The sequence below is a fragment of the Drosophila ficusphila genome, unplaced genomic scaffold (genome assembly GCF_018152265.1).
Source record: "Drosophila ficusphila isolate 14025-0441.05 unplaced genomic scaffold, ASM1815226v1 contig_791, whole genome shotgun sequence".
NCBI classification, from domain to species: Eukaryota; Metazoa; Arthropoda; class Insecta; order Diptera; family Drosophilidae; genus Drosophila; species Drosophila ficusphila.
In genome coordinates, this window is record NW_025064737.1 from 8,755,367 (window position 1) to 8,782,107 (window position 26,741).

General features: G+C 43.9%; 4 protein-coding genes across 22 annotated transcripts in view; 2 read left to right on the forward strand and 2 right to left on the reverse strand.

The window, feature by feature from the left end:
• LOC108087012 (collagen alpha chain CG42342) overlaps positions 1 to 12,854 on the forward strand; it is a 75,671-nt gene extending 62,817 nt beyond the window's left edge. For 4 of the 19 annotated variants that reach the window (XM_017184161.2, XM_017184163.2, XM_017184164.2 and 1 more), the window contains 9 exons: positions 6,039 to 6,401; positions 6,765 to 6,833; positions 6,901 to 6,996; positions 7,067 to 7,111; positions 7,170 to 7,232; positions 10,303 to 10,329; positions 10,409 to 10,462; positions 10,710 to 10,907; positions 11,637 to 12,854. In XM_017184161.2, coding sequence (XP_017039650.1) covers positions 6,039 to 6,401; positions 6,765 to 6,833; positions 6,901 to 6,996; positions 7,067 to 7,111; positions 7,170 to 7,232; positions 10,303 to 10,329; positions 10,409 to 10,462; positions 10,710 to 10,907; positions 11,637 to 11,804 — 1,083 coding nt within the window. In that variant the 3' untranslated portion in view covers positions 11,805 to 12,854. The other 15 variants (XM_017184162.2, XM_017184165.2, XM_017184166.2 and 12 more) reach the window with 7 other exon arrangements.
• Positions 12,855 to 12,998: 144 nt separating this feature from the next.
• On the forward strand, positions 12,999 to 14,774 carry LOC108087048. Its single transcript, XM_017184226.2, has one exon. The coding sequence runs from the start codon at positions 13,136 to 13,138 to the stop codon at positions 14,693 to 14,695; it is 1,560 nt and encodes a 519-aa protein (XP_017039715.1). The 5' UTR covers positions 12,999 to 13,135; the 3' UTR covers positions 14,696 to 14,774.
• Positions 14,765 to 15,338, reverse strand: LOC108087049 (putative peptidyl-tRNA hydrolase PTRHD1). The gene is made up of 2 exons (XM_017184227.1): positions 15,074 to 15,338; positions 14,765 to 14,961 (listed from the first exon to the last, which is right to left on the reverse strand). The coding sequence occupies exons 1-2, from the start codon at positions 15,257 to 15,259 to the stop codon at positions 14,788 to 14,790; spliced, it is 360 nt and encodes a 119-aa protein (XP_017039716.1). The 5' UTR covers positions 15,260 to 15,338; the 3' UTR covers positions 14,765 to 14,787.
• Positions 15,339 to 16,306: 968 nt separating this feature from the next.
• Positions 16,307 to 26,075, reverse strand: LOC108087047 (calexcitin-2). The gene is made up of 5 exons (XM_017184225.1): positions 25,982 to 26,075; positions 20,839 to 20,999; positions 19,136 to 19,188; positions 18,760 to 18,879; positions 16,307 to 17,209 (listed from the first exon to the last, which is right to left on the reverse strand). Exons 2-5 carry the CDS (start codon positions 20,894 to 20,896, stop codon positions 16,886 to 16,888), a joined length of 555 nt encoding a protein of 184 aa, XP_017039714.1. The 5' UTR covers positions 20,897 to 20,999; positions 25,982 to 26,075; the 3' UTR covers positions 16,307 to 16,885.
• Positions 26,076 to 26,741: the final 666 nt, after the last annotated feature.

Sequence of the window (26,741 nt, forward strand, 5' to 3'; positions counted from 1 at the left end):
ACATTTCGGGTATCAACGCACTATATCCCTAAGGCCGAATACCCGCTGGCTGAAGAGTATTAAAACGATTTTTTGCCCGCAGCACAAACATGAAATTTACGAGCGGGCATCATATTTAAAATTTAAATTAATTTCAAAGCGGGTGTGCGTCGCATGGAATTTCCTATGTTATGGCTCGATTTAGCAGTTGCAGATTTGCACTTTCCACATCTATAACCCGGTTTAATAAAGTTGAAACGATAAGTCACAGGGGGAAACTGGATGGCTGACAGCAATCTCGGCCAGAAGAAACTGTTTGTGAAGCGTTTATGTCAAATTTATGCTAATGTATTTTACAATCGTTGCTCCTCAGCTGCTCAGTTCCTCAGCCGGAGCCCATGTCAAGTTTGTTGTCTTTTGGGCCCTTCACATCAGCATAAATTTTCCCCGCCCCCCATTTCGCCCCTTTCCCTGCTCTTCATTCGCTTTGCTTATCAACGCAAAGTTTTCCCTGCACCGCACCGCCTGTTTCTAAGTAAATGGAGTCATAAAAATTGCGAAAGTCGCAAAAACTTGTCAATTCGCTACACGTCACACGGTCTCGCCCCCGATGGAAATGCGATCCCAACATCCTAACCCAGAAACTCCGGAGGAGAGAGCTTTCCGCACACACTTTTCCACGAGGAAAATCAAAGACTTAAGGTTGCTTACACGCAAATCCAAATGTGCCAGGACCTTTTCTTGCAACTGTGTGTGCTTGTGTGTGTGTTTCAGTTTGTATCTTCATGTGTCTGCCACTCAAAGGGTTCATCGCTGTGGCTGCCACTTGGCCAATTCGTTGGCTCGAGCAGAACAACTCGGGTGTTGGCTAAACGACGCAATAAGCTTAGCACTTCCACCACTTCCATCACCGAAATCCGGATCCCTGGCTCATTGCCTGGATTTTCATTGCTTCAGCTTGAGTGGAGACGACTTTCCCTTTCCCCATTTCCCATTTCCCCTTTCCCTTTCCATTTTTCCTTTTTCGATTTTCCGATTTGATAAGCGCCACGAAATGACCAACAATGTGTGCTTACGTCATTGTTCATTGAAAAATGCGCAGCATGCAAATTTGACCCGCTTTTCTCCCCTCCCCCCTCCGCACTTTTCCCCACCGGAGTTTTCTTTGTGCGCAATTTTCCAATTTCGCCTTGGCTGCGGCAATTATTTGCGGTCAGTGTCCATATATCTTGTATTGAATGCCAGTCGAACGGGCAGATTGTCCGGGTTGAAAAGCCGGCAAAATAAAAGGAAAAACGAGGAAAGCCGGTCAAGCATGGAACACGCCGCAGGACATGAACATGCGTGGGTACACACACATGTGTGTGTGTGTGGGGAGGGTTAGAGGGGGTGGGGGTAATGTCCTGGCCCCCAGGGTGTGCGTAACTTTTATTTTATGGCCGCCGATGATGAGAGCGCTGTGGGAGTCGCAAAAACGATTGAATAAAGAAATCTGCGCTCACCCACGCAGACTTGGCGACAATGTCCTTTGACCCCAACCACCTACAAATCCACCACCCCCAGATAACCTCCCATTGCCCCCATCCATTCAGTTCAGCCTCATCGAAATTTATAGGCACGCGTGTTACACTGACGTGGGTTTGAGGTTGCCTCCGCTGGAAATTCGAGAAGGGGGATGTTTTCGTTGGGGGTCAGGAAATGGGGAATACGAAATGAGTTGGAAGAAGGGGAGGAGGAGGGAATGGGGATGGGGAAGGGGAGCTGTGCATGCAAAAGTAGCAAAATTATACGAAACCAACGCCACCAAAAACCAAAACCAACAACCAACCGCACGAATGCCAACTGCTGCCATCTTGGCATTGATGTGGAACTCTCGACGACGGCGGCGGCAAAACGACGAAATCTTTAACAACGATTTCCCTAAATACTTCCGAATTTCATACATATTACAATATCACGGCAACCGGAGCAACCGCATCCACATTGTTGGGGGCGAAGCGAAATCACGCGAAATTTTTACAACGAAACTTGACTTGCTTGCTTCTTTTTGAGCGCGGCACAGTGGTTGTGGTGGAGTAAATGTGACATACATTTTACAAATACTTCCATAAAATTATTTTACTTTTTTTATAGATCATCATTTATTTCTGAAAATTTGAAGATGCAAGATCTCTAAAGATTTCGTAATATATAATAGTTCGTTTTATAAGAACTTAATTTATCGATCTTTTATGAGGCATCTTTTATGTGAGTCGAAAAATTCCAATCGCTTCCGCTTTTGTAATTTTTATGATATTTTCCTAGGTTAGTACCCCTTAAAAGAGCAAGTTGCATAAGTTTATCTCCTCCAGATTGTTTATAGTTCCGCCCTTAATGGCCCATTGTAATCGGTATCAATGCGAGGCGGAACATATTACGAATTTAATGCGCTCGCGTACTTGCCAAGAACTTCCCGGCCACCCTTGAATGTTTTGTAAACTTTTGCGGCAAACGCGCAACGCATTACACGCCATGAAGTGTACGGATTTTGGCCGGCTCTATATACAGTTTGTATGTGTGTGTGTGTGTGCAGGTGGGTGTGTGTGAGTAAGCCGGAAACGGGCTGCAAAACTTTCACCTCAGGCGCTTTTTTCTGCCCTTCCCTCTGCCCGTTGTTATGGCCCGAGAAAAATATGAAATTTCAAAAAGGAAACGCCGGGGAAAATGAAAAATTGTGAAAAATATGCTCGTACGCAGGGGGAGTGAAAGGGAGAGGGAGATGGTGAGGGGGAGGGGGATTTCAACAGCGGCACATGCTGTACTTGAAGCTCCTGCCGGTTGTCCTTTGGTCCTTTTGGCCCTTCTCTATCTGGTTGCCATCGAGCGACATCCGCAAAAGGTCGCGTCGAGATCAAAATGATTTTCAATTTAACGCGCTTACGTGCGGCCATTTGTCTGTTTTCCTTCTCCGGCTTCCCCGTCCGCTTTAAATGGAAATGGAAACTCCGCCGGATGCATATTGAGCGGGATCCATCCGGACGGAGCGACAGACTGACATTCGGTTGGGGCAATTAATTTACAATTACAATTTACAATTGACAAACTAAAGTGTGCACAAAAAAAGGTGCGTTGGCTGTGACAAAAAAAGGGAATGGAATTCATTTGGATCGTCAGTTGTGCGTTAAATTGAAAGGCGTTTGAGCAAATATTTTTAATATTTACGCATAATTTAAGAGGACCCTCCCATTCGTGTGATTGTGTTTGGATACTTTGAAAATTAAATTCAACCCGAGGCGCTCACTCGCACAAATATTGATACATTCTAATGGATTTCCTTGGAAGCACACACATACATGCACACTTTCACGCACACTCACACACACACCAACGCCCCCACAAGCCGATTGGTTTTTGGGCTGCCGAAAAGGCAGTGTTTTTTTATCGTAGTTAGACAGCTGCGCCAACAATCGTCCTTGCGAGCCCCACAAACATTTACCCAATTCACTTGCCGCTCTCAGCAGCTGTATCTCTATATCTGTATCTGTATCTGTATATCTGTATCTGTATCTGAATCTTTTATTTATGTTATTTATCGCATCTGCAGTTGGCCTTTAAAGCCTTTAAACCCTCTCTGCTCTGCCCGACTTTATTCTTTGGCAACTGGCGTTTTTGCTGCCGCCACAGTCGTTTTTTCCAAGGGGTTTTGCGATCGGGAAAACTGTGGGCACGTAAGCCCTCAAAGTGTCCCTTAATTACGGCAGAAGGCAAACGTTAAGCACTCGGCTTAAATTCAAATCGCTTTAATTGCTCTACAAATGGCCAAGGCAAAAAGGCGGAAGCCCAAGCGAATTTCCCATTCCGCATTAGGAACAATGTGCAAAAGTTGCTAACAAAGCGCCAACTGATGCAGCAGCAGCAGCAGTAGCAGCAGCAGGTATCCTTCCACACACACACACACACTCGCACACTAACTAACACACACACATACCCAAAGGAACACACCTGCTCAGGAGCCACATGCAGATGAGCTCTTCGGGCGAAAAGAAAATGCCAAGAGGGAAAAAGTTGAAATTGGGAAGTGCATTTGTGGTGAGGCAAGGACTTATGCTTCTGTTCCTCCTCCGCTTTTCCCCTCCCCCTCCCCCTTTTCCACCCTTCCTTCGGTTGTCTTTTGCCGCCTCGTCCTTTTGTCTGTCGCCATTTCGCAGGACGAAGAACTTGTGCATATGGCAAGCCACATCCTGTCCGTATAAGTGTGCGTTAAGCGCTTACATTGTTGTGCCTCCTCGCTATTTGGTTGCTGTTGTTGCCGGGTTTTAATAACTGTAAGTACGCCACTTCCTGTGACAGAAGAAAATGTAATTGTTGCACATGCCCGGGCATGCCGCAAGGAAATTACACTTTCGCAGGCACACACACATGCAGATACAGATGCAGATACAGATACAGACACAGATACAAATACAGGATCAATTGCGTAATGCCCGGAAAGAGGTAAACTGTTAAAGGTAATGCATATGTGCAATGCATAATCAAAGGACTAAACGGATACATTCAATCAGATATCCTGAGCTCTGCTTGGGGAACTTTATCCTTCAAAGGACTCCCCTTTAAAGCCGAGCTGAGGCCCATTTTATTCCCCACTCGATTTAAATGGCAAATGCGACTGAATATTCCAGCGAACGAACGTCGAGTGTCTCTATTTGCTTGAGCCACATGTGTAAATGGCTTTCCCTATTCGCCTTTATTTGAGCCATTTTCCATGGCTCCTTAACGTATTCCGCTGCACTCGTTGTTCTTGCCGGAGTTGCCTTTTATGTCGCTCAGCATTTGCCTAATAGAGGTTTTTGTTTGGGTGCATTGCGGTCTGAACGACACCGCCCCAGCCCCGCCCCCAAAAACTTTCGGTAATTTCCCGTCAGCCGCAATGCACTGGAAAAGAAATGGTACTTTATAATGTATATTATATAAAGAATGAAAAGCCTGAAAGTGGTAAGCCGATTTCAAACTAAAACCTTTTTGTTAGTCATGTCAAGCTAGTAAGATTAGTGTCTTATTTTATGGAAAATATTACCAATATAAATTTTAAAGAAAGAAAGGATTCCAATTGATATCTTTAAGAAATCTTCAATTTATTTATGCAACCCATTTTTTGCTAGAAAGCCATAAATGCAGCATTTGGTCAATTTAAAATCCCACAAGCTTAAACCCTATTTAAAGCATTGATTTGAGATGGCTTTTCCTTGGGCAGTGCACGTGTGTGTGTGTGTGTATGTGTGCTCACTTAAGCTCCATTGAAACTTTTGGACTTTATGTGGTTTGGGGTGGTGCTTGGGAAATTTGCCTCGAAGCGTGCACATTAACCCACCAAAAAACACGGCCAAAAAAACAATTAATTGTCTTTCGCAATGCACTCACTTACACACACACACACACAGAATGGCAGGAGCCAAAGAGCACCCACACACTCGAACGGGGGCACTCACTCACACACAGACACACACACACTCGCACACACAGGCACTCGAAGCACGTAGAAAAGTCGCTGTCGCTGACTTGACTTTATTTTCGACTCCTGCACCTCGTACTGCCATTCCTATAACCCCCACCCCCTCAACCTCCCCCTCACCCCCCTTCACATCCACAAGAGCTCCACGAGGGGTTTAAAGATTTTCTATGAGGCCATTGTCTGAAAAGTGGGTGGTGCGATGGCATGGATGCTCCAACTTGCACTTAACACAATTTCGTGGCACACAAAAGACTTTCGCTGCGGCACAACCGCCAGAATACGCCGCACCATCCTACCCCAAAAAAAAAAAATATATATATATATAGGTATATATGTATGTAACCCTCCTCCTTGTGGGCGAACTTTTTTCCTTGGCTTTGGAATTACGCGCCGCTTTTGTTTTCCCCATCAAAGCGTGTGGAACGAGCGCGTGCAACGCCTTTGGCGCTGCCACGTGGCATAAATTAATCTTCCCACTAAATTTGCCATCTCTTCTCTTTTCCCCCAAAAAAAACCCGCAATCCGCAACCCGCAACCCTTGCTCGTACTCGTTATTCGATAATTCGAGCAGATATTCGGACCCGGCGGCACCAAAATCGACGAGGATTACGACGATCCACCGGTGACCCTTTTGCGAGGACCTCCAGGACCGCCTGGCATCGCCGGCAAGGATGGACGCGACGGTCGGGATGGCGCCAAAGGCGACGCCGGAGAGCCGGGAGAACCGGGATCCTTGGGTCCGCGAGGACTGGACGGCCTGCCCGGGGAGCCGGGCATCGAAGGACCTCCCGGCTTGCCGGGATACCAGGGTCCGCCGGGCGAGAAGGGCGATCGCGGCGATATCGGACCACCCGGACTTATGGGTCCTCCCGGCTTGCCAGGACCTCCAGGCTATCCTGGCGTTAAGGGAGACAAGGGCGATCGGGGTGATTCGGTAAGTGAACTCCCTATAAGCTTATGATATTTACTTCAGAACACGGTTACTTAATATAGTTATTTGCATATATAATAAGTTTTTTATATTTTTCTTTTACTTTTTCTATAAATTCTTTATTTTCTGATTACTTAAATTCGTGTAAAAATTATTATATTTCCTATAATATTATGAAATCTCTTTAATAAAATAAAACAAACAAAGTAGATGTATTTTTTAAGACCCTTTAACTTAAACTCCCCTTACACTTTAATATTTATCTCAATGACTATAACCATTGATTTTTAATGGCTGACTTCTATAAACCTACACCACAAATTAAACCCTATCTCAGGCATAAATAATCCCCTTTCCCTTTTGCAGTACCGCAAGATGCGTCGTCGCCAGGATGACGGGATGTCCGACGCTCCGCACATGCCCACCATCGAATACGTAAGCCACTGCCTTTTTGAGCCACCACCCCGAGGATTAATCTTAACTGATGTGATTTCCTTCGCAGTTGTACGGCCCGCCAGGACCGCCGGGACCCATGGGTCCGCCAGGACACACCGGCTTGCAGGGGGAGCGCGGCATGGACGGTCGCAAGGGGGATCAGGTAAGAGTCCGAAGGCCACACGCCAACTAATATCCTTGGATATCCTGCTCTAAATCTGTTCCATTCGCAGGGTGAAAAGGGCCACAAGGGAGATCAGGGACCCATGGGTCTGCCGGTAAGTGGCGAAATAGCCAAAAGTTTGGCCAAATAATTACAATGGAATGTAATTGCAGGGTCCAATGGGCATGAGGGGCGAGTCAGGACCTTCAGGACCCTCGGGAAAGGCTGGCATACCGGTAAATTTCAATTGAACTTCGGCAAACCCACTCACTGTTGTTACTGTTTGGCTTTTTAATTTGTTACCACACAAAATTTGAGTTATTATCCCGCTTAGATAGTTGATAACCCTCCTGGCTTTCGTTACTTTCGTTTTCGTGGATCTCGTTACTAAACGTTTGACTAACCGAATTGTGTGTTCTCATCTCTCTTCTTTTTTTTCTACTTGCAACAGGTGTGGGGCGACTACTAATACTAGTTAAAAGGCAGTCTCTATTAAATAATAACCAGCACACATTGCGCCAAAGTCTCAGTGAAATGCGACTTAAAATAAAAAAAAACCATCCAAAACCCACGCACACTTACACCAACACACCAATACACACACAAACACTCAAACAGAAAGTCCTAATGAAAAACATATGAGGAAGGGAAAACCAATTTAATCAAAGCAAAACAATGTTCAAAGTTACAAAGCCGCGCAACGCTTGTCAAATGTGCTCAGTTATCGTCTATATATATATTTATATATATTTAAATGTGTATATGGCAGGCGTATCAGTGTATATGTATATCAATTTGTACAAACACGCACCCATGTACAGAAAATTAAATCGAAAATCAAAATAGCAGCATGTCAGTGGCGAGTAAGCAAATCAATTAGTTGCACGAGCCAAGGAAGCGAAATGCGAAATGCGAAATGCGAATTGCGAAAAACCCTCCACCCGCATGAGAAAAAATTAATATTCATATCATTTAAAATGCCCCAAGAGTCAAATAAGTATTTATGTATACAAGCAAATAGCGCAAACAAACGTGTGTCCACAGACCGTATTTACAAACATCAATCAATCGAATCGAATCGAATCGACTAACACACTTTGAACCCACACAACCACACCTGCACCCATCCACCCACACACCCATATACCCACACCCACACACACACATCAAACACCCGCACAGCAAACCAACTAACAAATATGCAATGCAAATATTTTAATTGCATTTCATTCGTTGCCGCAGCAGGAGCAGAAAAGCCTCTTGAAAGTGCATAAATCATACGCACCGTGGTACGTGAAAACAGCCAGCGATGAGTGCGATTTCCCTTCAATCTCAAGTGTTTGCCCGAGTGAGAAGCACTAATTGCTGGATTATGCCGAAACCAGGTCGCAATCAATCGGCAATTGGCTTTAAGTGGTTTAATTACTTGCGTAATTAAATTATTCTTAACAATTGAATCTGAATCTGAATCGGAATCGGAATCTGGATCTTCTGCTCCTGCTGCATCCTGCATTGTCTTAGGTGCCGTCCATGGGCTTTTGTCTGAATATTCGAATAATACTCGTTCACACAAAGCATTATCGCCGAAGCTTCAATGTAAAACACAAAGCTGAGAGCAAATATCTAATAAATGTGTGTTTTAATAAGGGATTGTGCTAATCAAACAGCAAATTGTAAGATATTTTCAACCAGATCTCTCTCGATGTTCACAAATGCCTAGAGCAATAATGTCTACAAGTTATAGATATTGTTTACTTACACACAAGACATATTAAAGAGATTTATACATACAATACATAACGAAGAGCTATCCAACCCAATTGTGCATATTTTTCAGTGTTAATAAAACTTCAATAAATCAACAAAAAAAAAGCGCAGAATCTAGTTAGGCTAAAGTTAAACTCCATAGTCGAAAAGAAGTCATGCTTTCCAATTCAAAACAAGCTTGGCAACGAAAGTGGAGAACTAACTCCCCTGCGAATGCGAAATATCAACAATAAATACATAATCTTACCACGAGTATGTATCCTATTGGTTTCATGGACATCTCAAACAAAGTAACGCAAACAATTCTATTTATACAAGAAGAAAAATGAAAGCATAAAAATTAACGTTTACGAGCATTTGCTGCATTTTCAATTCCAACGGCCAAACTAGGCAAAGGACGCATAAAACGGGCCGAAAAGCAAACATAATCAATGCAAATGAAATAATGCCATGGAAATATGATAATAAAAGTATATACTGCCGTTTGACAGCCTCAGCCCAGCGTATTTTCGCATCGACAGCAAGACCCATAAAAATTGAATGGGAATTATTGAATATGCAAATGGGAAATGGAAATGTTTGCAGCTTTAAGGTTTACTCTCGAAAAGCAAACGGCATCGAAAATCAGAAAGAATATGTCAATTTGTTTTCAATTAGATGTGTCTCGTTGTTGTAATAATCCCCAAATGGAAAACAGAATACACAGGCAATTTGCATGTCAATTTTCATTTAATCCTCTAAATGTCAAACACACCCAACAAAGTGTACATACGCTACCGCAAATAACGCAACTTAATCGTAATTAATTATTAATTTTCTAGCTGTTTTCGACCTCTCAACGTGTTTACTTGCATCTAGCGCTCTATATACTCACTCTTAACTCTCTAGATTCCTTCACTTGCTAACTACGAACTCGACTCTCTCGATCCATAGGCTAGAATAATGAATTGTGTTTTCGCGATTGAAACCTAACATTAACCTATAAATAACATTAAAAAAAAAGGTTAAGCCCCTAATAAGCCGCTAACAATAATTGTAAGTGTAAATTTGTTAATTACCCAATAAACAAGAAGAGTTTGCAAACGAAAAAAACAAATATACAAATATATATATAAATATATATTTACGTGTATTTATGTCTATATACATGCATATACCGAATGTGGATGTGCAAGTGCATTATGCCATCACAAACACGAAATACAATATTTTTATCCGTGCTGCTGCATTTTAAATGTATAATTCGAATAAAATAAAAAAAGAATGTGAGTTCTGGTAATTATTTGCCGTAGCATGTGCGAATTGAAACGACAAACATTCGACAGAATGACCGAATTGTAAAATGGCTAAATGAAACTAACATAATTTTCGAATTAATTATGCATTTCCAATAAAGTGATGGTTTTTTACTAAACAAACAAACAAAACCAAGGTCCGCAGGACACCAAATACTCATTTGCGAGGCAGGTTTTCCATTTCCAGCCGCTCTGCTAACCACACGCTTTTCCACTCTCTTGTTTCTCTTCCATTTCCCTGCAGGGTCCTCCGGGCTTGGATGGCATGAAGGTACTTTCCCCCGAAAAAACAATTGCTGATGTGAAAACAATATGGTAATAACCGATCTGTTTTCTCCGTTTTCCCGCAGGGCGCCCAGGGCGAAACAGGACACAAGGGGGAGCGCGGAGATCCTGGCCTGCCGGTAAGCATGTGCAGCATCCCCAAGGATAATTCCGTAGAAAAGCTCTTCTACTCCATGTGGTGCTAATCGTAAATAATTCGTGTCTTCTCTCTCTTTCTCCTTCTTATTGTTTGCATGCGTATCTCTTCGTTCACTACCTTTATGCACACCTCCCCCATCTTTGACCTCTGACCTCTCACCTCACACTCACCTACCCCCTGAACACCCAACGAACACCCCTGCGGACAATTGACCGCCCGGAACGAAGGGCACGGATGGCATTCCCGGGCAGGAGGGGCCGCGCGGGGAGCAGGGCTCCAGAGGGGACGCCGGTCCGCCCGGCAAGCGGGGACGCAAAGGAGATCGCGGCGACAAGGGCGAGCAGGGCGTGCCCGGACTGGACGCCCCCTGCCCCCTCGGCGCCGACGGGCTGCCGCTGCCCGGCTGCGGATGGCGGCCGCCAAAGGTTAGCATGCGTTATTCGTACCGACTAAAGGCCACCCACCTCCCAAACCCCCTATTCCCGTTACTTCCTGGCAACCACACAGAAAAAAATAAGGTGCAAAGAGGGTCAACCGAGTTTAAAAACATGTAAATTGTATCCTTTCTTGTAGTATATTCCTTTCTTGCTTAGATATTATTTTACTGAAGCCGAAAAGTAAGCATGAACTGTTTACACTATTTAAAAGAAATAAAAACTTATATAATAAATATTTAACTTTGACAATATATTAAATACATTCTAAAAGGCTCGAAAGAAGGATAATAATGTTAGATGCCTTCAAAATATTTTCAGCGCAGTTTAATTGTATATTGAACACTAATAGGGTTTCTAAAAATATTTTGAAAATACCTACATTTTTTTTAAATTTCTTGGCTCAATGTTGTAAATAACACTCCCCTTTAGGCACTTTTTAAAGGGGACTGGCTACGCTTTAAAGTTGTAAAATGATTTGACTTATATGGTTGACCTACCAGCTGGTTTTTTATGTGTGCCTTCCCCTTTTGGCCGTCGGAAAGTTGATCGTTGGTACTTTGCATGCGCCACTCTACTTGGTAGTATCTTGTTGTTGTCCAACTTGGTTAACTAACTTTTGCTTTTGCACACACACACTCACACCCACACCAAAACACTAACACTAACACACTGGCCAACGCACTCGCACACTTACGAACACACGAACACCTAACACAGGAGCCAATCATCTCGACGCCCGTGCACAAGGATTATTTGCCCGATGTAACGCAGTCGGAAAGCAACGCCAGCGATTACGAGCAGGAGGAGGAGGAGGAGGACGAGCAGGCGGAGGATAATGAAAACGAATATGATGAATATCAGGATAATTTGCATAACAATGAGTGAAAAGGAAGCCGGCAGTCGACAGCCAGCCCAGCAAATGGCGAACAACGGGCGCACCAAGGATGCGAGACCCTAAGAACCTTCCACTCCTCTCTGAACCTCCAAACCATCCAACCACCCACAGTCCACCCCACCCACAACCAGTCATGCAGGCACACCCACTCGCACACGCACACACTGGCACAGGCACACCAACACGCACACAGAGACGGGCGACTAGTTAAGCATTTCCGATTTCCGCTGCGAATCCTGGCTCTGTTTCGCTCTGTTGACATTTGCAATTAGCGCTAACAAATGCCAAGTGGCTGCTGCTGCTACTGCTGCTAACGGTTCTGCAAAGTAGATGCTATTAGCATACTCTATCTCTGTCCCTAACCCACTCCCTATCTCAGTCTCTCTCCCTCTCTCTCTCTCTCTCTCTTTGTCACGCACACGCACACGAGTATCCTTTGGCTACTACACACACACACACACTGGCTTAGCTTAGCTTATTGTTGGTGACGGGTCCTGGCTTTCTGTCTGTTTCTGTCCCCCGAACTTTCTCATCCAACTCCGGCCGTTTCCGGCTGAACTTCTGTCTCGCCCCTCGCAGGAAAACTGGCAGGCCTGGCTCAAGGACGAGCTTAATGCGCTGCAGCATCCGCGCTCGAAACACTAATTGCCAAACGCCCCCCTCAGCGGCCGCAGCGTGGGCGTGGTCCCGCAATATCCAGACGAACCCAAGCGCTTCGGTTTTAGTTTAAGTAACTTGTTATTGTTAAATTTAGAAATCGAACAGCACTATAGCTACTACACACATCGCATAGAACCACCCTATCATAAACACTGTATATCCTGTATCTGTATCTGCATCTGTGCCAAATTGCGACAGGTTGCGCCTTCCCGATGTCGCAACCTCTATTTATAGGTCTACTCTATCTACTTCTATATAATTGTATCTACTGCAGGTACTTTTGCAGCACTTTCGAATGCCATAAGCAAGAACCCAGCTATTTTTTACAAGAAAACATTATTTAAAAACAAATCTCAGAAAATAAAACTCGACAACAACTAGAATCTGTGTTTTATTTTAGATTCAAATGATTAATGGGAAAATAATTATTATGGTTATATTCAATCACACCTCGCCGGTAGATTTATTTTATTTATATTTTGTTTTACTTCGATACAAAGCATTCGAGGAAAACAAACTCTCAAACTCCGAAAATCTGGGACTTAAATCAGAACAGGCGACACGAGCAAGCCGATCACACCTACAGAACTTTACCAAGTATAATTTTTTAAAATTTTGTAATATTTTTACAACTGTCGTTAATAACAATTAAGAGTTAAAAATGATGTCCCACACTCGATGCCTCCGTTGGAGGAACTTTTACTTTGTAAATAACTTGGCATACACCGAGGATCGCGCAGTGGTGAGACGGCTGAAGGTCTTGGCCTTCACGAGCCTGTCCACTCGGGATGTTTGGGATCACTTTTCCAGAGACGGAACGATGAAGGTCGAAGAGGTGCAATGGGATGAGCGTATGCTAGTGGGATCGGTGCTGTTTAAAGACGCCACAGACGCGTCTAAGACTTTGTGCAGCTGGTCGTTAAGCCACAATGATTACAAGTTGTACTTGTGGGCCAGCAATACCTGGGAGCAACCAGAGGAGGAGGACGCTCCGGGCTCCGTGAGTGCATACGACCTGCCGCTGGTCGACGACATTTGGCGCAAGGTGATCGACTACTTGCCCCTGAAAGATTGTCTCGCCTTTTCCGCAAGCTGTCGAAAATTCCATGCGATCTACGAACAAGCGTGGAAACAAAAGAGTCGGGTACTCGATATGTGGGAAGTCGGCAAACTGACGAAATTGGGATTAAGGCGATTGATGCGCCTCTCGGGTGAACACATTCACCGTTTGGAAGATGGACCTCCAAAGGACTGGCCGTATCTGAAGTATTTTGTTAAATGGCTGCGCTTTAGCTGTCCCAACTTAAGAGAGCTTAGTTTAAGTGACCCGAGGCTCACTGCCAGCAGAATACATTTGCTGCTGTACAATAGTTCGCAGCACATTACCGATCTTACGCTGTGCGAATGCAATCTCAGAGATAAATATCTGATAAACTTAAAATATCTCAGCACGCTAAAGAATCTGGACGTGCAGCAGAATCAGGGTCTTCGGGGATTATTTTTGCGATATCTGCCCTTTTCGCTGGAGAAGTTGAATGTTTCCGATTGCCAGAACCTTAAGGCCCAGCGATTTAGCACTATAAAAAGGCTTCCCCTGCTTCGCGAACTGCGCTGCCAGCGAATTTGTACAACCAATTTTAACCGTGAGTGGATGGACATGCGTGACCGGGTGCGGTTGCTCACAAATTCCTTTGTCTATCAACATTTGGTGGAGAGGTGCCCTGCGATCGAGGTGCTTGAGGTGACCGTGTGTCCGTACTTGGACGAACCGCAGATTGGCCGCTTCCCCCACCTGCACACCCTGCTCCTTGGACCCTTGGAGCTGGAGTCGTCACCCTACCAGGTGAACAACTTGCTGCTCTCGGCCCTCGTTGAAGTGGCTTCGTTGCGGCATCTCCAGCTCCCGATGGCAGGAAAAGGTTTCTTGAGTACCTCTGGCCTCGAGATCATTTGCCGGATGAAGCAACTACGCACTCTGATTTTATGCCATCAGGACTTTGCGGCAAATAAGCTGAAAGGACTGCGAAGCCTTGGCGCTTTGGAATTTCTGGATTTGACCGGTTCACGAAATCTCTCGAACCAGATCACCGTCCAGTTGACCAATTCGCTCAGCAGACTTCGTCGGCTGAACGTCCGGTGGTGTCCCCTTATTACAGGAGAGCTGTTCGATATCCTCAAGGTGGAGAAGCCCATGCTTCAAGTAGTAGACTATTTATTATAGTTTTACTTCCGCTGGAAAACATTTCTGAATGAGAAAGTATGGGAATCGTTATTGAATTACCAAGGAATCTTATGCGCAACCTTTCGTGTTTATTACTCCTTCAAAAGCTTGAAATGTTTAACGTATTTATGAACCGTATCTTTGACATACGGTTTCAAGGCAATGCATGTCGGAATATTTTCTGGTTGTTCGATCCACAGCTTGTGTTTAATCTCATTCTCCTTCAACTTTTCGCCAAGTTTTACTAGAGCTGCCTCATCTTTTGCCTGGAAATATAGGAAATATAGGAGAAATATAGTTTATGAGATTCTACACATTAATATTTCCACATTTAAGAAATACTGAGTTTAACTTAAACTGTTTAACAAATTTATTTACCTCTAGCACTACTTTGTGCATATTGTCCAAGTCCTTCAAGTAGGCCATGGTATCCGCATCGTCTGAATTTAAATGATTAACGGCTGATGTGGCATGGCAACACTGGGCGATAACGGCGCCCATAGGCCAACTAAGCGCCGACCGCAAATCACTCCGCACAATAATGTACTGCACAATATTGCTCATGTTTTATAAAACAGATAAAATATATATTGTTTGTTCAAAATGCAGCAAATGCCGGTTAGGAAGAAGATGAACAGCTGTTTTGCCATGCCACATTGTACAAACCACAAGTGATGCCACATGATAAGAAGTTCACACCGCTGCTTAACTTCGAACAGCAATTGGTTAGCTGCATATAAATTCATGGGGTTTTATATTATTTAATTTTATTTTGGTATTAAATGTAATCTTTTACCTAATATTTGGATTCATTATTTGTTCTATTTTAAATAGATGTCTCGGCATCAACAGTCTAAAGTGTGAACAACCTTTCTTGGACCACCTCTATGTAGAATGTAAAAACAGACTTGGATCTATTTTTCTGTTTCAAAGCTAGATGCCGCCACTGTATGGCTGAGGCTTTAAATGTAGGAAACGTAACAAAACTACATACATTTGGGGTTTTTTGCCATGACTATTCTCCCAGGGTTTTTGGGTTTTTTATATTATGGTTATTAATATTTTTATAAGGTTTTATTAATATAAATATTAATAATAAAATTAATGGCGCTCGGTGAAATCCTGTAGTTCTTAATCTACACCAAAGCATTGGGACTTAACTAGTACGTTTGTACTTGAAAAAAGAAACCTTTAAATTTTTTCGGTCATATGATCTATTTTAATTTCGCCCATAAACTATGGGTTGGCTTCATTTACAGCTCACTAACATATACCCACCTTTTCATTTAAAATGTTGAAGAAATGAGCTCAAACATTTTGTAATATTTTTTCTGCATTTCCATTAGACAACATTATTAGGGCTTGCTCTAATTGAGTGCTGCCTTCATGCGGGGGCATAAATTAAAAGGTTCTAAGCGCTGCAGAGCTTTCTAGACTCTAACCGGCCAGAGGAACTTTATCCTTAATTTTCATAAATTGCCGGGCACACATTGATTACGATTATATCGCACTTGTCTGCTGTTTTCGCCTGCACCACACCTACACTCACCAAACCCATTAAAGCCAGTGCAATTCGAAGCCAGAGAAGCCAGCAACAAGTGAAGGACGAGATTCGTGTAGATACTTTGATTTTATTATTGTAATTTCTGGAACACTTTACATTTACATTTAAATTTATACGCCATAGTTGCGAGACGATAAACGACGACTACACACACATAACAATTTGACAGTTTAATTGATTTAATTTACGCACCACAGTGATACGGATCTGTGGGGATCCGGCCTCGTAATTGATATCATTTCTCGATATAGTCGTAGTTCGTAAAGGTACACTTTTGCATATATGCATGCATATATAGAGTATGTATGTATGTGTAGAGATACTCCAGCACTCCGGCAAGTAACTCGAAGCCTTGGTATATAAAGTATAAATAGGTTACAGACAGATTACGCTACTAAATTAGAACATTGAATTGGGCAAAACTTGAGATTCTTGGAGAGAAAACAACACTCAACTAACAACGACGGAGCATCAAAATCGGGAGGATCGCGATCCCTCCTCCCCTTCCGCATCGATAATATATATTCAGTATAGTAGTTTTTTAATAATAATTTCACTTGTTGCATTTGCAATTGCATTTGCATTTGCATTCAGTATGGCCAGTGTTCGGAGCTCATGGCTGGATTTTAGAAGCTGGTCTTGCCGAAGATGAAGTTGCCCGGCGCGTTCACATCCTCGGCGGCGAAGTACTCCTTCCACAAGGCGGCGAACTGCTCCCGGGTGACCTCGCTCTGTCCCTGGGCCATCTTGCCGAACGCCTCCTCGCACTCTGTCTTCTCCAAACCGTAGCTGGAGCAGACCAGCGTGAACTCGGCCACGTCGATGCCGCCGTCATGGGAGGCGTCCTCCAAATCGAACATGAAGTTCATGTAGGCGTTCTGCCAGTCCATCACGCTGCTGGGATCCTTCGCGTACGCGTCCCACATGTTGCACCACTCGTCCACGCTGACCTGCAAGAGCCATAAAGGTATTGAGCGACGAGATTGGGACAAGGATTAGCCCAGATTTATGCATCCTCCGCCGCCCCGTGCTGAAAGCACCATTAGACATTAGATAGCGCCTCCGGCGGAGAATCCCCATAAAATCCGCCCCCCTGATGGCTGTTTGTTTTTTTTTGGGGGGCGTGTAATTTATGCCAGCCAGCGATGCGATATTAACATTTTCTGGCCGCCTAAACCGAACAGGGCAATTACCGCAACATCGCCTTGACCAAGTTGGCCCAGCCAAGTACCGGCCAGCACCCCCACCCATTAATTGTGGCCAGCCGTTAGGTTTTGGCATGTTTTAATACGGTCATAAATAAGTGTGTGTGTGTGTGTAGGATGTGTGTCTGGTCAGGACCCACTTGTACTGCCAATTGGCAGTTCACCCCGCCGCAGGCAGATAGCTCTAAACAGCAATTCGAACCGACTGCATATTTTTATGTTTATGGCCGCAGACTGAATTGACTTGCCCCAGATCCTTGACCCTGTGCCGCTGCCCAAAAAAACTAAGAAATGCGTAGTCTAACGAACTGCAGTCGTATTTTCTTCCGGCCAATTTGAAACCGTGTCATGGCACGTGCTTCGACTCCGACTCCGAGTCGAACAATAAATCTCGAGCAGCAAATGCCACAAAAGGCGGAACAACAATGGCGGCGATTTGGCATATTTTGGCAGCAAACTCCATCAAGTTCCTTGGCCGTTGGCCAGAACTTTTGTGGCTTTGTGGCTTCGGAGGTACGACCGAAGTTTAGTTGCGCACAAAGTACCCCAGAACCCGTAACCCGTAACCCGTAAACCAGTAAAGCCGTAATCCGTAAGCCCGTAACCCTTGGAATGCGCCAATAGAATTAAGCCGAGGTTTTGTCGGTCTGACATTTCAATTTCTGTTCGCTTTGTATCGCATTGTTGCGGGTTTTGGCCGCCGTTTTGTTGATATTGAACTATGTGCCGGGGTTGGGATTATAATTTAATTTGCTGCACTGCCAGCGATGTGGCAAAAACGGAAGGGGGGGCGGTAGTGCAAACCTGCAGATCTGCAGTCAGGGAGAAAAGTTGGTCTTTGTAATGAGAAGAAGAAAGTTTGGTGGCAGAAGTCCCCGGCCGGAATTCACTGGCTGCACTGCTCGAATAATTCACAATTCAATTTCCGCCCGCTGGCAGGGAATTTGTTTAGCCCTCTCTCGGCATTCCGCACCAATAAAAAGGGAAATTTATGAACGAAATTTCTCTTCCGTTTTTTGCGTTTGTCTGTGCCACCGAAGGACCTTCCCTGCCTGCCTTCCTGCCTGTCTGTATATGTGTGTAGGTGTGTGTCCGGGGTGTCCTGCACACTTGTCAGCTGCTGCCACAATGGCATCGAGTGCAGTCCATGGATTTCAGCACTTTTGGCACTGACAATGGAGCCGCACAAAAACCCGAATCACTCGACATGTAGTCGGTAGTCAGTAGTTGGCTTTGCAACTCGGCGTGGCATGGCTGGCGTGGCGTCGCAAAGTGGCAAAGTGGAGCTCGCTCACCTGTCCGTCGTTGTCCTTGTCGGCCTTCGAGCGCAGGCCAGTCCAGATTTCCATCATCAGGTCGTACGTCTCCTTGTTCTTCGGCGTGTCCTTCTGCCAGCCGCGCAGTTGGCAGACGCGCTGCAATTGGCAGAAAACAATAACAGTCAGCACGGCACAAGCAAATTGAGTTATCAGTTGCTCCCTAAATAAAAACTGCATGCAAATCGCCCCAAAAAACAATAGACTGAAAAACATTTGCAGTGCTCTTGTTGTTGATTTACTTGCCAGTTGGCAGTTGGCAGCACTTCTTGCATGCACTCCTCGCAAAAAAAGTATATATTCAAATTTGAGCTTGCTTTTGATTTTTTGCCAGCTGGATTTCCGCTCCACTTACCTCGATGGCCAGCTCGAAGTCCTTAACGTCGATTTCGCCGCTTTGGTTCACATCTGTTGCGGCACGCATTATGCGGCATGGTTGTTATTTTCGGGGGCAGTCGGCGTGAATTGCATGTTGTTGTCTCGCAATGTTTGCATTGTCGGTTGCAGTCGGTCGGTTGGGGCCACAACCCAAACATCGAGACGGAAAGCAGCCAAAAAGATAAAAACAAAAACGAAAAAAAAAGAACAGCGAATAGAGCAATGAACAATGTACGGATTTTTCGGCAGGCTGCGACACGATTCCGGTCGGCGGTGGTGCAAACATCAGCGGAATTGCACGGCCCAACTGTCACCCATCAACACTTGAAAATCCCTTCGACACTTGGAGAATAATTCATCCAGAAAGTAACTAAATTCATTGCTAAACTATTCAAATTCTATGAACCTGTAGAAAGTTTTTGGAAATCTTTTGAATATAACAAACTATGGTTCTTGAAAATATAACAATATTAAATTGCCTATATTGATTTGGTTCTTCAGATCAGAATAAAATAAAATGTATAAAATACAATTTCCTAGCTATCAACTTTGTTAAATAAAAGTTCAGACTTCAAATTAATTAAAATTTGATATAGAAAAATATGGAAGAAAAATATTACAGTTTACCAAAAGAAAAGTCAATAAATGTTGTTATTCATTATTTTACTCTCCATGAGTTTCAGTAAAATAATTTCATTATTTTTTACTTATTTAAGGTAGGTGTTTTAATAAGCAATGCTTGAGCGTTTTGCTATTTTTTCACATTTTTAACTTGTGCAGAATGGTTCCGCACTTAGAAAACTACTCCCTAGTTCATAAACCCTCCAAGAGTTTCAGTAAAAGAAACCCTAAAAAGAACTCAAGTGGAGTTTGGGGTTGACATTTCTTCGAGTGCCTTTTGTGGGACAGCCCCTGCATTTGGCTTTTGGCCATGCGGGCGCTCCATTATCATTTGCAACGGTGTGCAAACGGCCACTTCAGTGCCAGTGTCAAGTGTTTGGCGCTTGCGTTTTATTACCTTTTTTTTTTGCTTTTGGAGCGCTGCTCTTTTGTTATGGAACGGCCAGCTGCCGTCGAAAGGCGGGCAGTGAGCCAAGTTAGCATGTGACAGGGATGAGCCAGCCGCACCGGTGAATTAGTCATAATTGAAAAGCACTTAACCTTGTGCACACAGAGCGTTCGCTACTCGAAAAGTTGCTCCCTTTCGGCATTTGCATTGCGTTCCATTAAATTTTAAATTGGCAAGTTTTGTTTGTCTTCGCTGACGAGCAAACACTTGTGTGCATTAAACATGGAACGGAATTCACTCGACGTATTTAAGTGGATTTTGTGCACTTACGTATACGCGATGTTGGAGCACCGCATTACGTATACGCAATGTCTGCACATCTCGAATGGAGAAGATTAAGCCGAGAGCGAAACTGCATGCTAATATCTGTCATTCGCTCTACGATTCAACTATGTGAAGCGAGGGACTCCGTATCTCAATCGGCAGCGTTGTGTGTTTTAATCCTATTAAAGAACTTCCAGGCACTCGGAGTGCAATCTAATCAAAGTTTTCTAGCAACGAGTCCCAGATGAGGCAATAACTCTTCCACTAAAATGGACAGACAGTTCGTGCGGCTTTCTTTTAACAACTCCGCTTTCGCCAGGCCATTCATCATTCCGATAAATACTCACCGAAGAACACATTGAACAGGAAGAGCAGCTTCTTTTTGCGGAAATCGGAGATCGACATTATTGTGTTTGTTTTATTTCTTTTCGCTTGGTTTCTACGCCGCTGGCTGTTTTCTTTATTGCGCTTTTATTGGCTCTCCACAGTTGCTGGCGGAAATGGGGAACTGCAATGACAACGAAAAACACAATTACAACGGCTGCGTGAATGGAATGGAAAATTTGAAGGGTATTCCGAAAAGTGGACTGCGATTAAGTTTAAAGTTTTCTCTCAATTAGGAGGAGGTTGCCTCGTAAAAACAACATCCAACGAAGAGGGCCAAAACCGAAACCAAAACCGAAAGAATAGAAAAGAACCGGCAGCAGCAGTGGAAGTAGCAAGTAGCAGGAAAAACGGATTGGGTTTGCTCTAGTTGACTGGCTTAGTTTATGCCAGCTAATTCTGGCAAAGGAAATAAAGCAGGACTGTCTAAGGATGCGAAAAGAGTGAACGAGCTGCGCGCAATGCAAATGCATTCTGGGGGAAAGAGAAAGAAGGAAAAAGAAAGGGGGGAAATGGGGGGGGGGGGGGGCAACTGTCGGGCTAAAAGCGACACAAATTCAGGCAATGGCTTTGCCTCAGTCTTGGCCCTGCCACGCCCCTCGCCCGCCCCCCAAAAAGATCTAGTGTTGTGTGTTTGCGGGGCTCACGGCTCATTTAACCTTCAATCAGAAGCCAGCTGCAAACTGCAGGCTGCAGGGCCATGTGCTAAATTAGACAGAACTATATACCCGTACTCGCATGCTCGCATTGTGGAATGTATCTTGGCAGCAGACGCACTAAACAGCTCCTGGAAACATCAAAAGACCCGACCAGGCCATTGCCAGCCTGAAAGCTAAAACCTGAAGCCTGAAAGCCTGAAAACCTCGTGTTTGCATTAACTGCCTCCGAACGAGAGCGTCATATTTGCCAAGTTTATGGCTGCTCGGCCCATGAAGCTCAAGTCACTCGTAATCGCATTTTAAAGCTGTGCTTAAGTAGGCAATGATTTATTATTTTCGCTTATTCCTGCAGAAAAATAAAAAAAGGGGAGCAGTTGTTTCACATAATTTCTATTGAGAGTGTACATTAAAATGAGCATTAACTGCACTGCTGTCGTTATTTCTCGGCAGGTAACCATGTTATTTAAATTTATCAAGAAATAATAGATGGTTTAAAAAATACAGTCCCCTTGAACTGGAAAAATAAAGTTTTTAAAGGTTGAAAATTATTATTTTTTACAAGCCTATAAATTTAAGGTAACATAAGGTAACATCTTCATAAGGAAATACAAATACGAATTGCCTCTCGCTAAATCGTTAAGTTCATAAGTGCAGCTTTTTGGGAAATAAGATATTAAACAAAGGCCTGTTTTTCGAAAGAAAATTAAGGATTCACTAAATCAAAACGAAACTTACGATTTTCAAAATCAAACCCCAAATTCATGACCCACTTCACCGTGTAATTGGAATTCCATTCATTTCTTTAGTCTCGGAACGGCTTTCGCATAAACAGAGCAAATATTTGGCTTAGTTTACTCTGGGGGACGGCCACTACCCATGCCCCTCCCCCTTCGGGGAAAAAAACCGTTTGTTGAGCTTGGCTCGAAGCGGCTAAGGTAGCAAAAGCATAATTCCACAACAGAGGGAAATTGCAGCGAGGATGTCAAGTGGAAAGTGGAATGCAATGAACATGACAACGGCAACGAGGATACCGTTGGCCAAGAAAGCCCCGCCGGCCAACGTCTGATGGCTGATGGCTAAAAGCGAAGCGCTTCCTTCTGGCAAAAAATGCAGTTTGCCTCGGAAATGAAATTAAATGGAATATCTCCGAGTTGCCAATTGAATATCTGCTGAGCGGCAAATTGAAATAAGGCGCTCCGATCCAAAACGGCGAGAGGTTTTCGGTCAAGTGCAGGTAAATTTTGCTCTTACTAAAGCTAATATTGTTATATTATTACGGCGGAAAGGTTGGTTTTTGTTCGCAGTCAAGGCTGCCTGAAACACGAAAAAGGGTGGCGCAAAAATTGTAATTCCACTTGAAGTTAAGGGACATTATCAATATTGTTTTACCGCCTCCGCGAATATAAAGTGGAGGTGAGTGCATAATGGCCTCGATTAACAAAATGGGTTAAAATAAATAAGCTGTTCAATATAAAATGGTGGAATATGATTATCATAATGCCATAGTATCTACAAACTACGGCAATTAAAAATGGCAAAGGTTATATTATTAAACACATCCGGAATTATTTTGTAAAAGTTTTTTCAACAGCTAAATAGCTACCTTCACATTTTCCGCCAGAACCATTAATCTCAACAAAATCCAACTCGGTTTAAAACCACGATGGTAAAGTTAATTAAATTTACACATTCCACTGCCATAAAAATTAATTTTGACAATTATTTTGATAGGTAAAATGGCTTGTTTAATTAATATATTAATAATTGGGATTTTGCGATGGTCGCAAACAATGTGGCAGCCGATGTCAACTTCATTTAGCGTTTAATGCACACACATATGCGAATAAATCGGACTGTCACAGTTCATTAATTTTCCACGTGCGCGTCAATTAACATCAGCAGAATTCGGAGGGGGCGTACATGAATTGAAATGAAAAAAGTGTGTGAAAAAATAATCCACATCTCAACTGGCAAAAGTACACAAAAAGTGTGAAATTCAATTTGCCGCTCTTTTTATTTTATTTCCAATTGCGATTGCAATTGCGTGAGTTCCTTTGCAGAAGAACCCGAATTACAAGCACGTAGCCAGGGGCACGGAAACATAAGGTTTTCATACAGGAACAACTTAGTACCGAATTCATTTGTAAAATTTTATAAGCTTTAAGACCGAGTTGAACATAAAAGTTTCTTAACTGCACATTTTTTTAAAGCTAAAGAAGGAATTATTTCTTTGAAGTTGTGGCTCAATAATAATAAAAATAGTTCTTCATTTTTATTTTAGATTTGTGGGTTATAAGAAAAAAGCTTGAAATTGATTTATATTTTTAATTCTTAATAAAAGATCAGCTTCTTTTAACTCTTTTTGAAAAGGGGACCATATTTTTATGATTGGTTTTTATCATTGAAATAATATCCTGGGTACGAATCTGCTGACAGATGAAATATAAGCCAGTGCACCGGAATCCCATTTCGCTGCCACTTACGGCTGGCAATTGGAAATGGCCCTGGAAGTTTAAAGCCGTTTAATAGCCTGATGTGCCGAGTATTTATCCTCGGAATTAATAATTGAATATTCGAGCAAATTGAATTCATCGATGCCATTTGTTTCTCCGTTTACCGTTTCGTTCGGCGTGGCAAGCACATTACGCATACGCCGTGTGCCGCCGCAGTTTGTTTGTCATTGTGGCGGGGACATTTACGCCGATGCCGATGCCGCTGCCGCTGCCGCTGCTGTTGTCGATGCCGATGTCGCCCCGTCCGCCCATTAATTACCAATACTCATGCGCCAATGCATAAAAGCCACGCGCTGCCAGCCGCAAACTGCGTCGGCTTTTGTGGCACGAGGCAGCCACATTAACCAACACCGCCGAAGGCTCGTTAATTGGGTTCTGTTTGAGTTTCTGTTTCATTTTTGGCTCCGCAACGCAATGCGTTTCTAATAAAGAAAATATGACGGAAATTCCGCGTTTTTATACTGCCTTTTCCGGCCATAAATAGTCATCAGCGAAGTTATAAATTTCAATATGAAGACATCAATGTTTTAATTGCATTTTTAGTGGAACGAGCAGATTTCGTTCGGCAATTTATTGGGCAATCAAATTAGAGAACGCCCTGCTGGCAGTTTATCAACACAATTTGATTTGCATAAACTGGATGCTTTTTTGTTTGGCCTGTCATGTGTTTATTATGCAAAATCCCCAGCGGGGCAAGGGCAAGAGCAGGTGGCAGGAGGCACTGGAGAAGAATGGGGAGGTGTGGCAGGGGAAATACTCATAAATTATTAGAGAATAAAATGCGGGACAATTCATGGCTTTCGGGGATAGTTGACAGTTGGTGAAGCAGTGCTAAAAAGTATGCTACACAACGACACATGGGATTGATCGATTTTGCCAGTCGATTTGTGCGGACAAATGATTGTTATTTCGATTGCATCAGCATGCAAATTGGGCAGGGGAAATACGAGATATATATATATATATATATCGAATGCCGCTGGCAGCTTGGATTGCTGCTGATCCGAGCAGCTAAGGCCAAATCGAAAATCCCCCGATGACCCGTCTTCAATCGCCATTCGAGTGGCACAGTTTCCAGCGCTCGCTAATTACTTTTGCGCGGCCGTAAATTTGCGCAGCCAATTTAAAATAATAGACAACGCAAGTGGCCACCTCGTTTGCTCTTTATCTGCTGATGCAGCCCATGGGCGCTCCGGGAATTGTCCGCCGTCCGCTGTCCACTGTCCACTGTCCGTTGTCCACTATCTGCTGCCCACGTTGCCTTTTGTTGCATTGTCCGACTGGCAGTAATTTCGTGTAATTTGCATTAATTTACATTTAATTTGCAGCCGCAGAGGTGGAGCAAACGAAGGAGCCGAGACAATGCGCGGCCTAAGGCCACCGACGCATGCCTGGCCAAGCAAGAGGAAGAGCTAGCGAACTGACAGGACGAGGATCCTTGGAGCTCTCGTTGCTTCTCCTTGGCTTGGCCAGAAAACTTTGGCCAGGCTTTCAATGAATTCATTATGGCCGCCCAAGGTGCGGGAAGTAAGAAGAATATTCTTGCAGTTGTTAAATTGTCGAGAGGCTGTTTCTGTTTCGCTTTCGCACAGTTCCCCCGTCCCCCTCTTTCTACCGAATCTCTCCCCTACCAAAAAAAAAAAAGAAAGAAAGAAGAAAGTCTTTCACAAACTATCTGCCCACTCAAGAAAAACTGGGGCTCTGGTTCCTGTTCAGCCAGCAGCTCTTTGAGCCACCCACTTGTGCTCGTTACTTTTGGCTTGTTCTTTTGTCCGGTTTTCGAAATGTGTTCCTTTTTTTTCGAAAAATTTTGCGGCATTATTATTCTTGTAACGGAAACTCTTAACACAAACACAGGTGCACTTCCACTTGCACTCTCGCACAGGCAAACCAACACACACACAGACAGACAGCGACACGAGGAGTAACTTTACCGTTGGTTCTGGCTCCGTTCTCAAACTGCTAACTGCTAACTGTTCTTTCGGACTTTAGAACCTGGACTCGTCTGCTCGGCAGCGCGGTTGGCCGTCTTGTGATGCTCGTTGCCATCGAGCCAGCGGCTTTTATATGCGCTACCCTTCTGCGCCGGCGTCGCTGTCGACGTCGACAGAGGTTGGGCGCTCTGGGTGCTCTATGTCATCGGTGGCTTTTTATCTTATCGCCGTCGCAGTCGACGTCGCTACGCTTGTGGTGGTGTGAGTGATGCATAGGGCGTGCAGTAGTATGCACTGTATGTATATGTGCAGTGTGCTTTTTGGGCACCACGTGCACTGGTACTACGAGCAGAGGCAGCAACAGAGGCAGAGCGGCAGAGGCGGAAGCAGAGGCATCGTCATCGGCATCAGCATGCGGCATATTTGCTCGTGGGTTTGTTTTGGGATTTGACACTCGCAGAAAACTCCATGCTGGGCTCTAGCCTGCACTTTACATTTGGTAATTAAATGGTAAATTCTTATCGGCCGGCATACAATGTTGAGCGCCGGGGTTACGACGCCTCGGGCTGCGAAAAGGACACTATGGGATTTGCTCTTGGCTTACTAGCTCACTGCCAGAACTTGGAACTGTTCTCTAGGTTCAACTAAGCCAGCATTAAATGTTTATTGTTATTTACCCCTTTTTTTGTTCAGGCTAAAAGCTTTACGGAAGTTCAGGGAGGGTTTTTACTTCTTTTTAAAAATCGTATTTACATTTCTT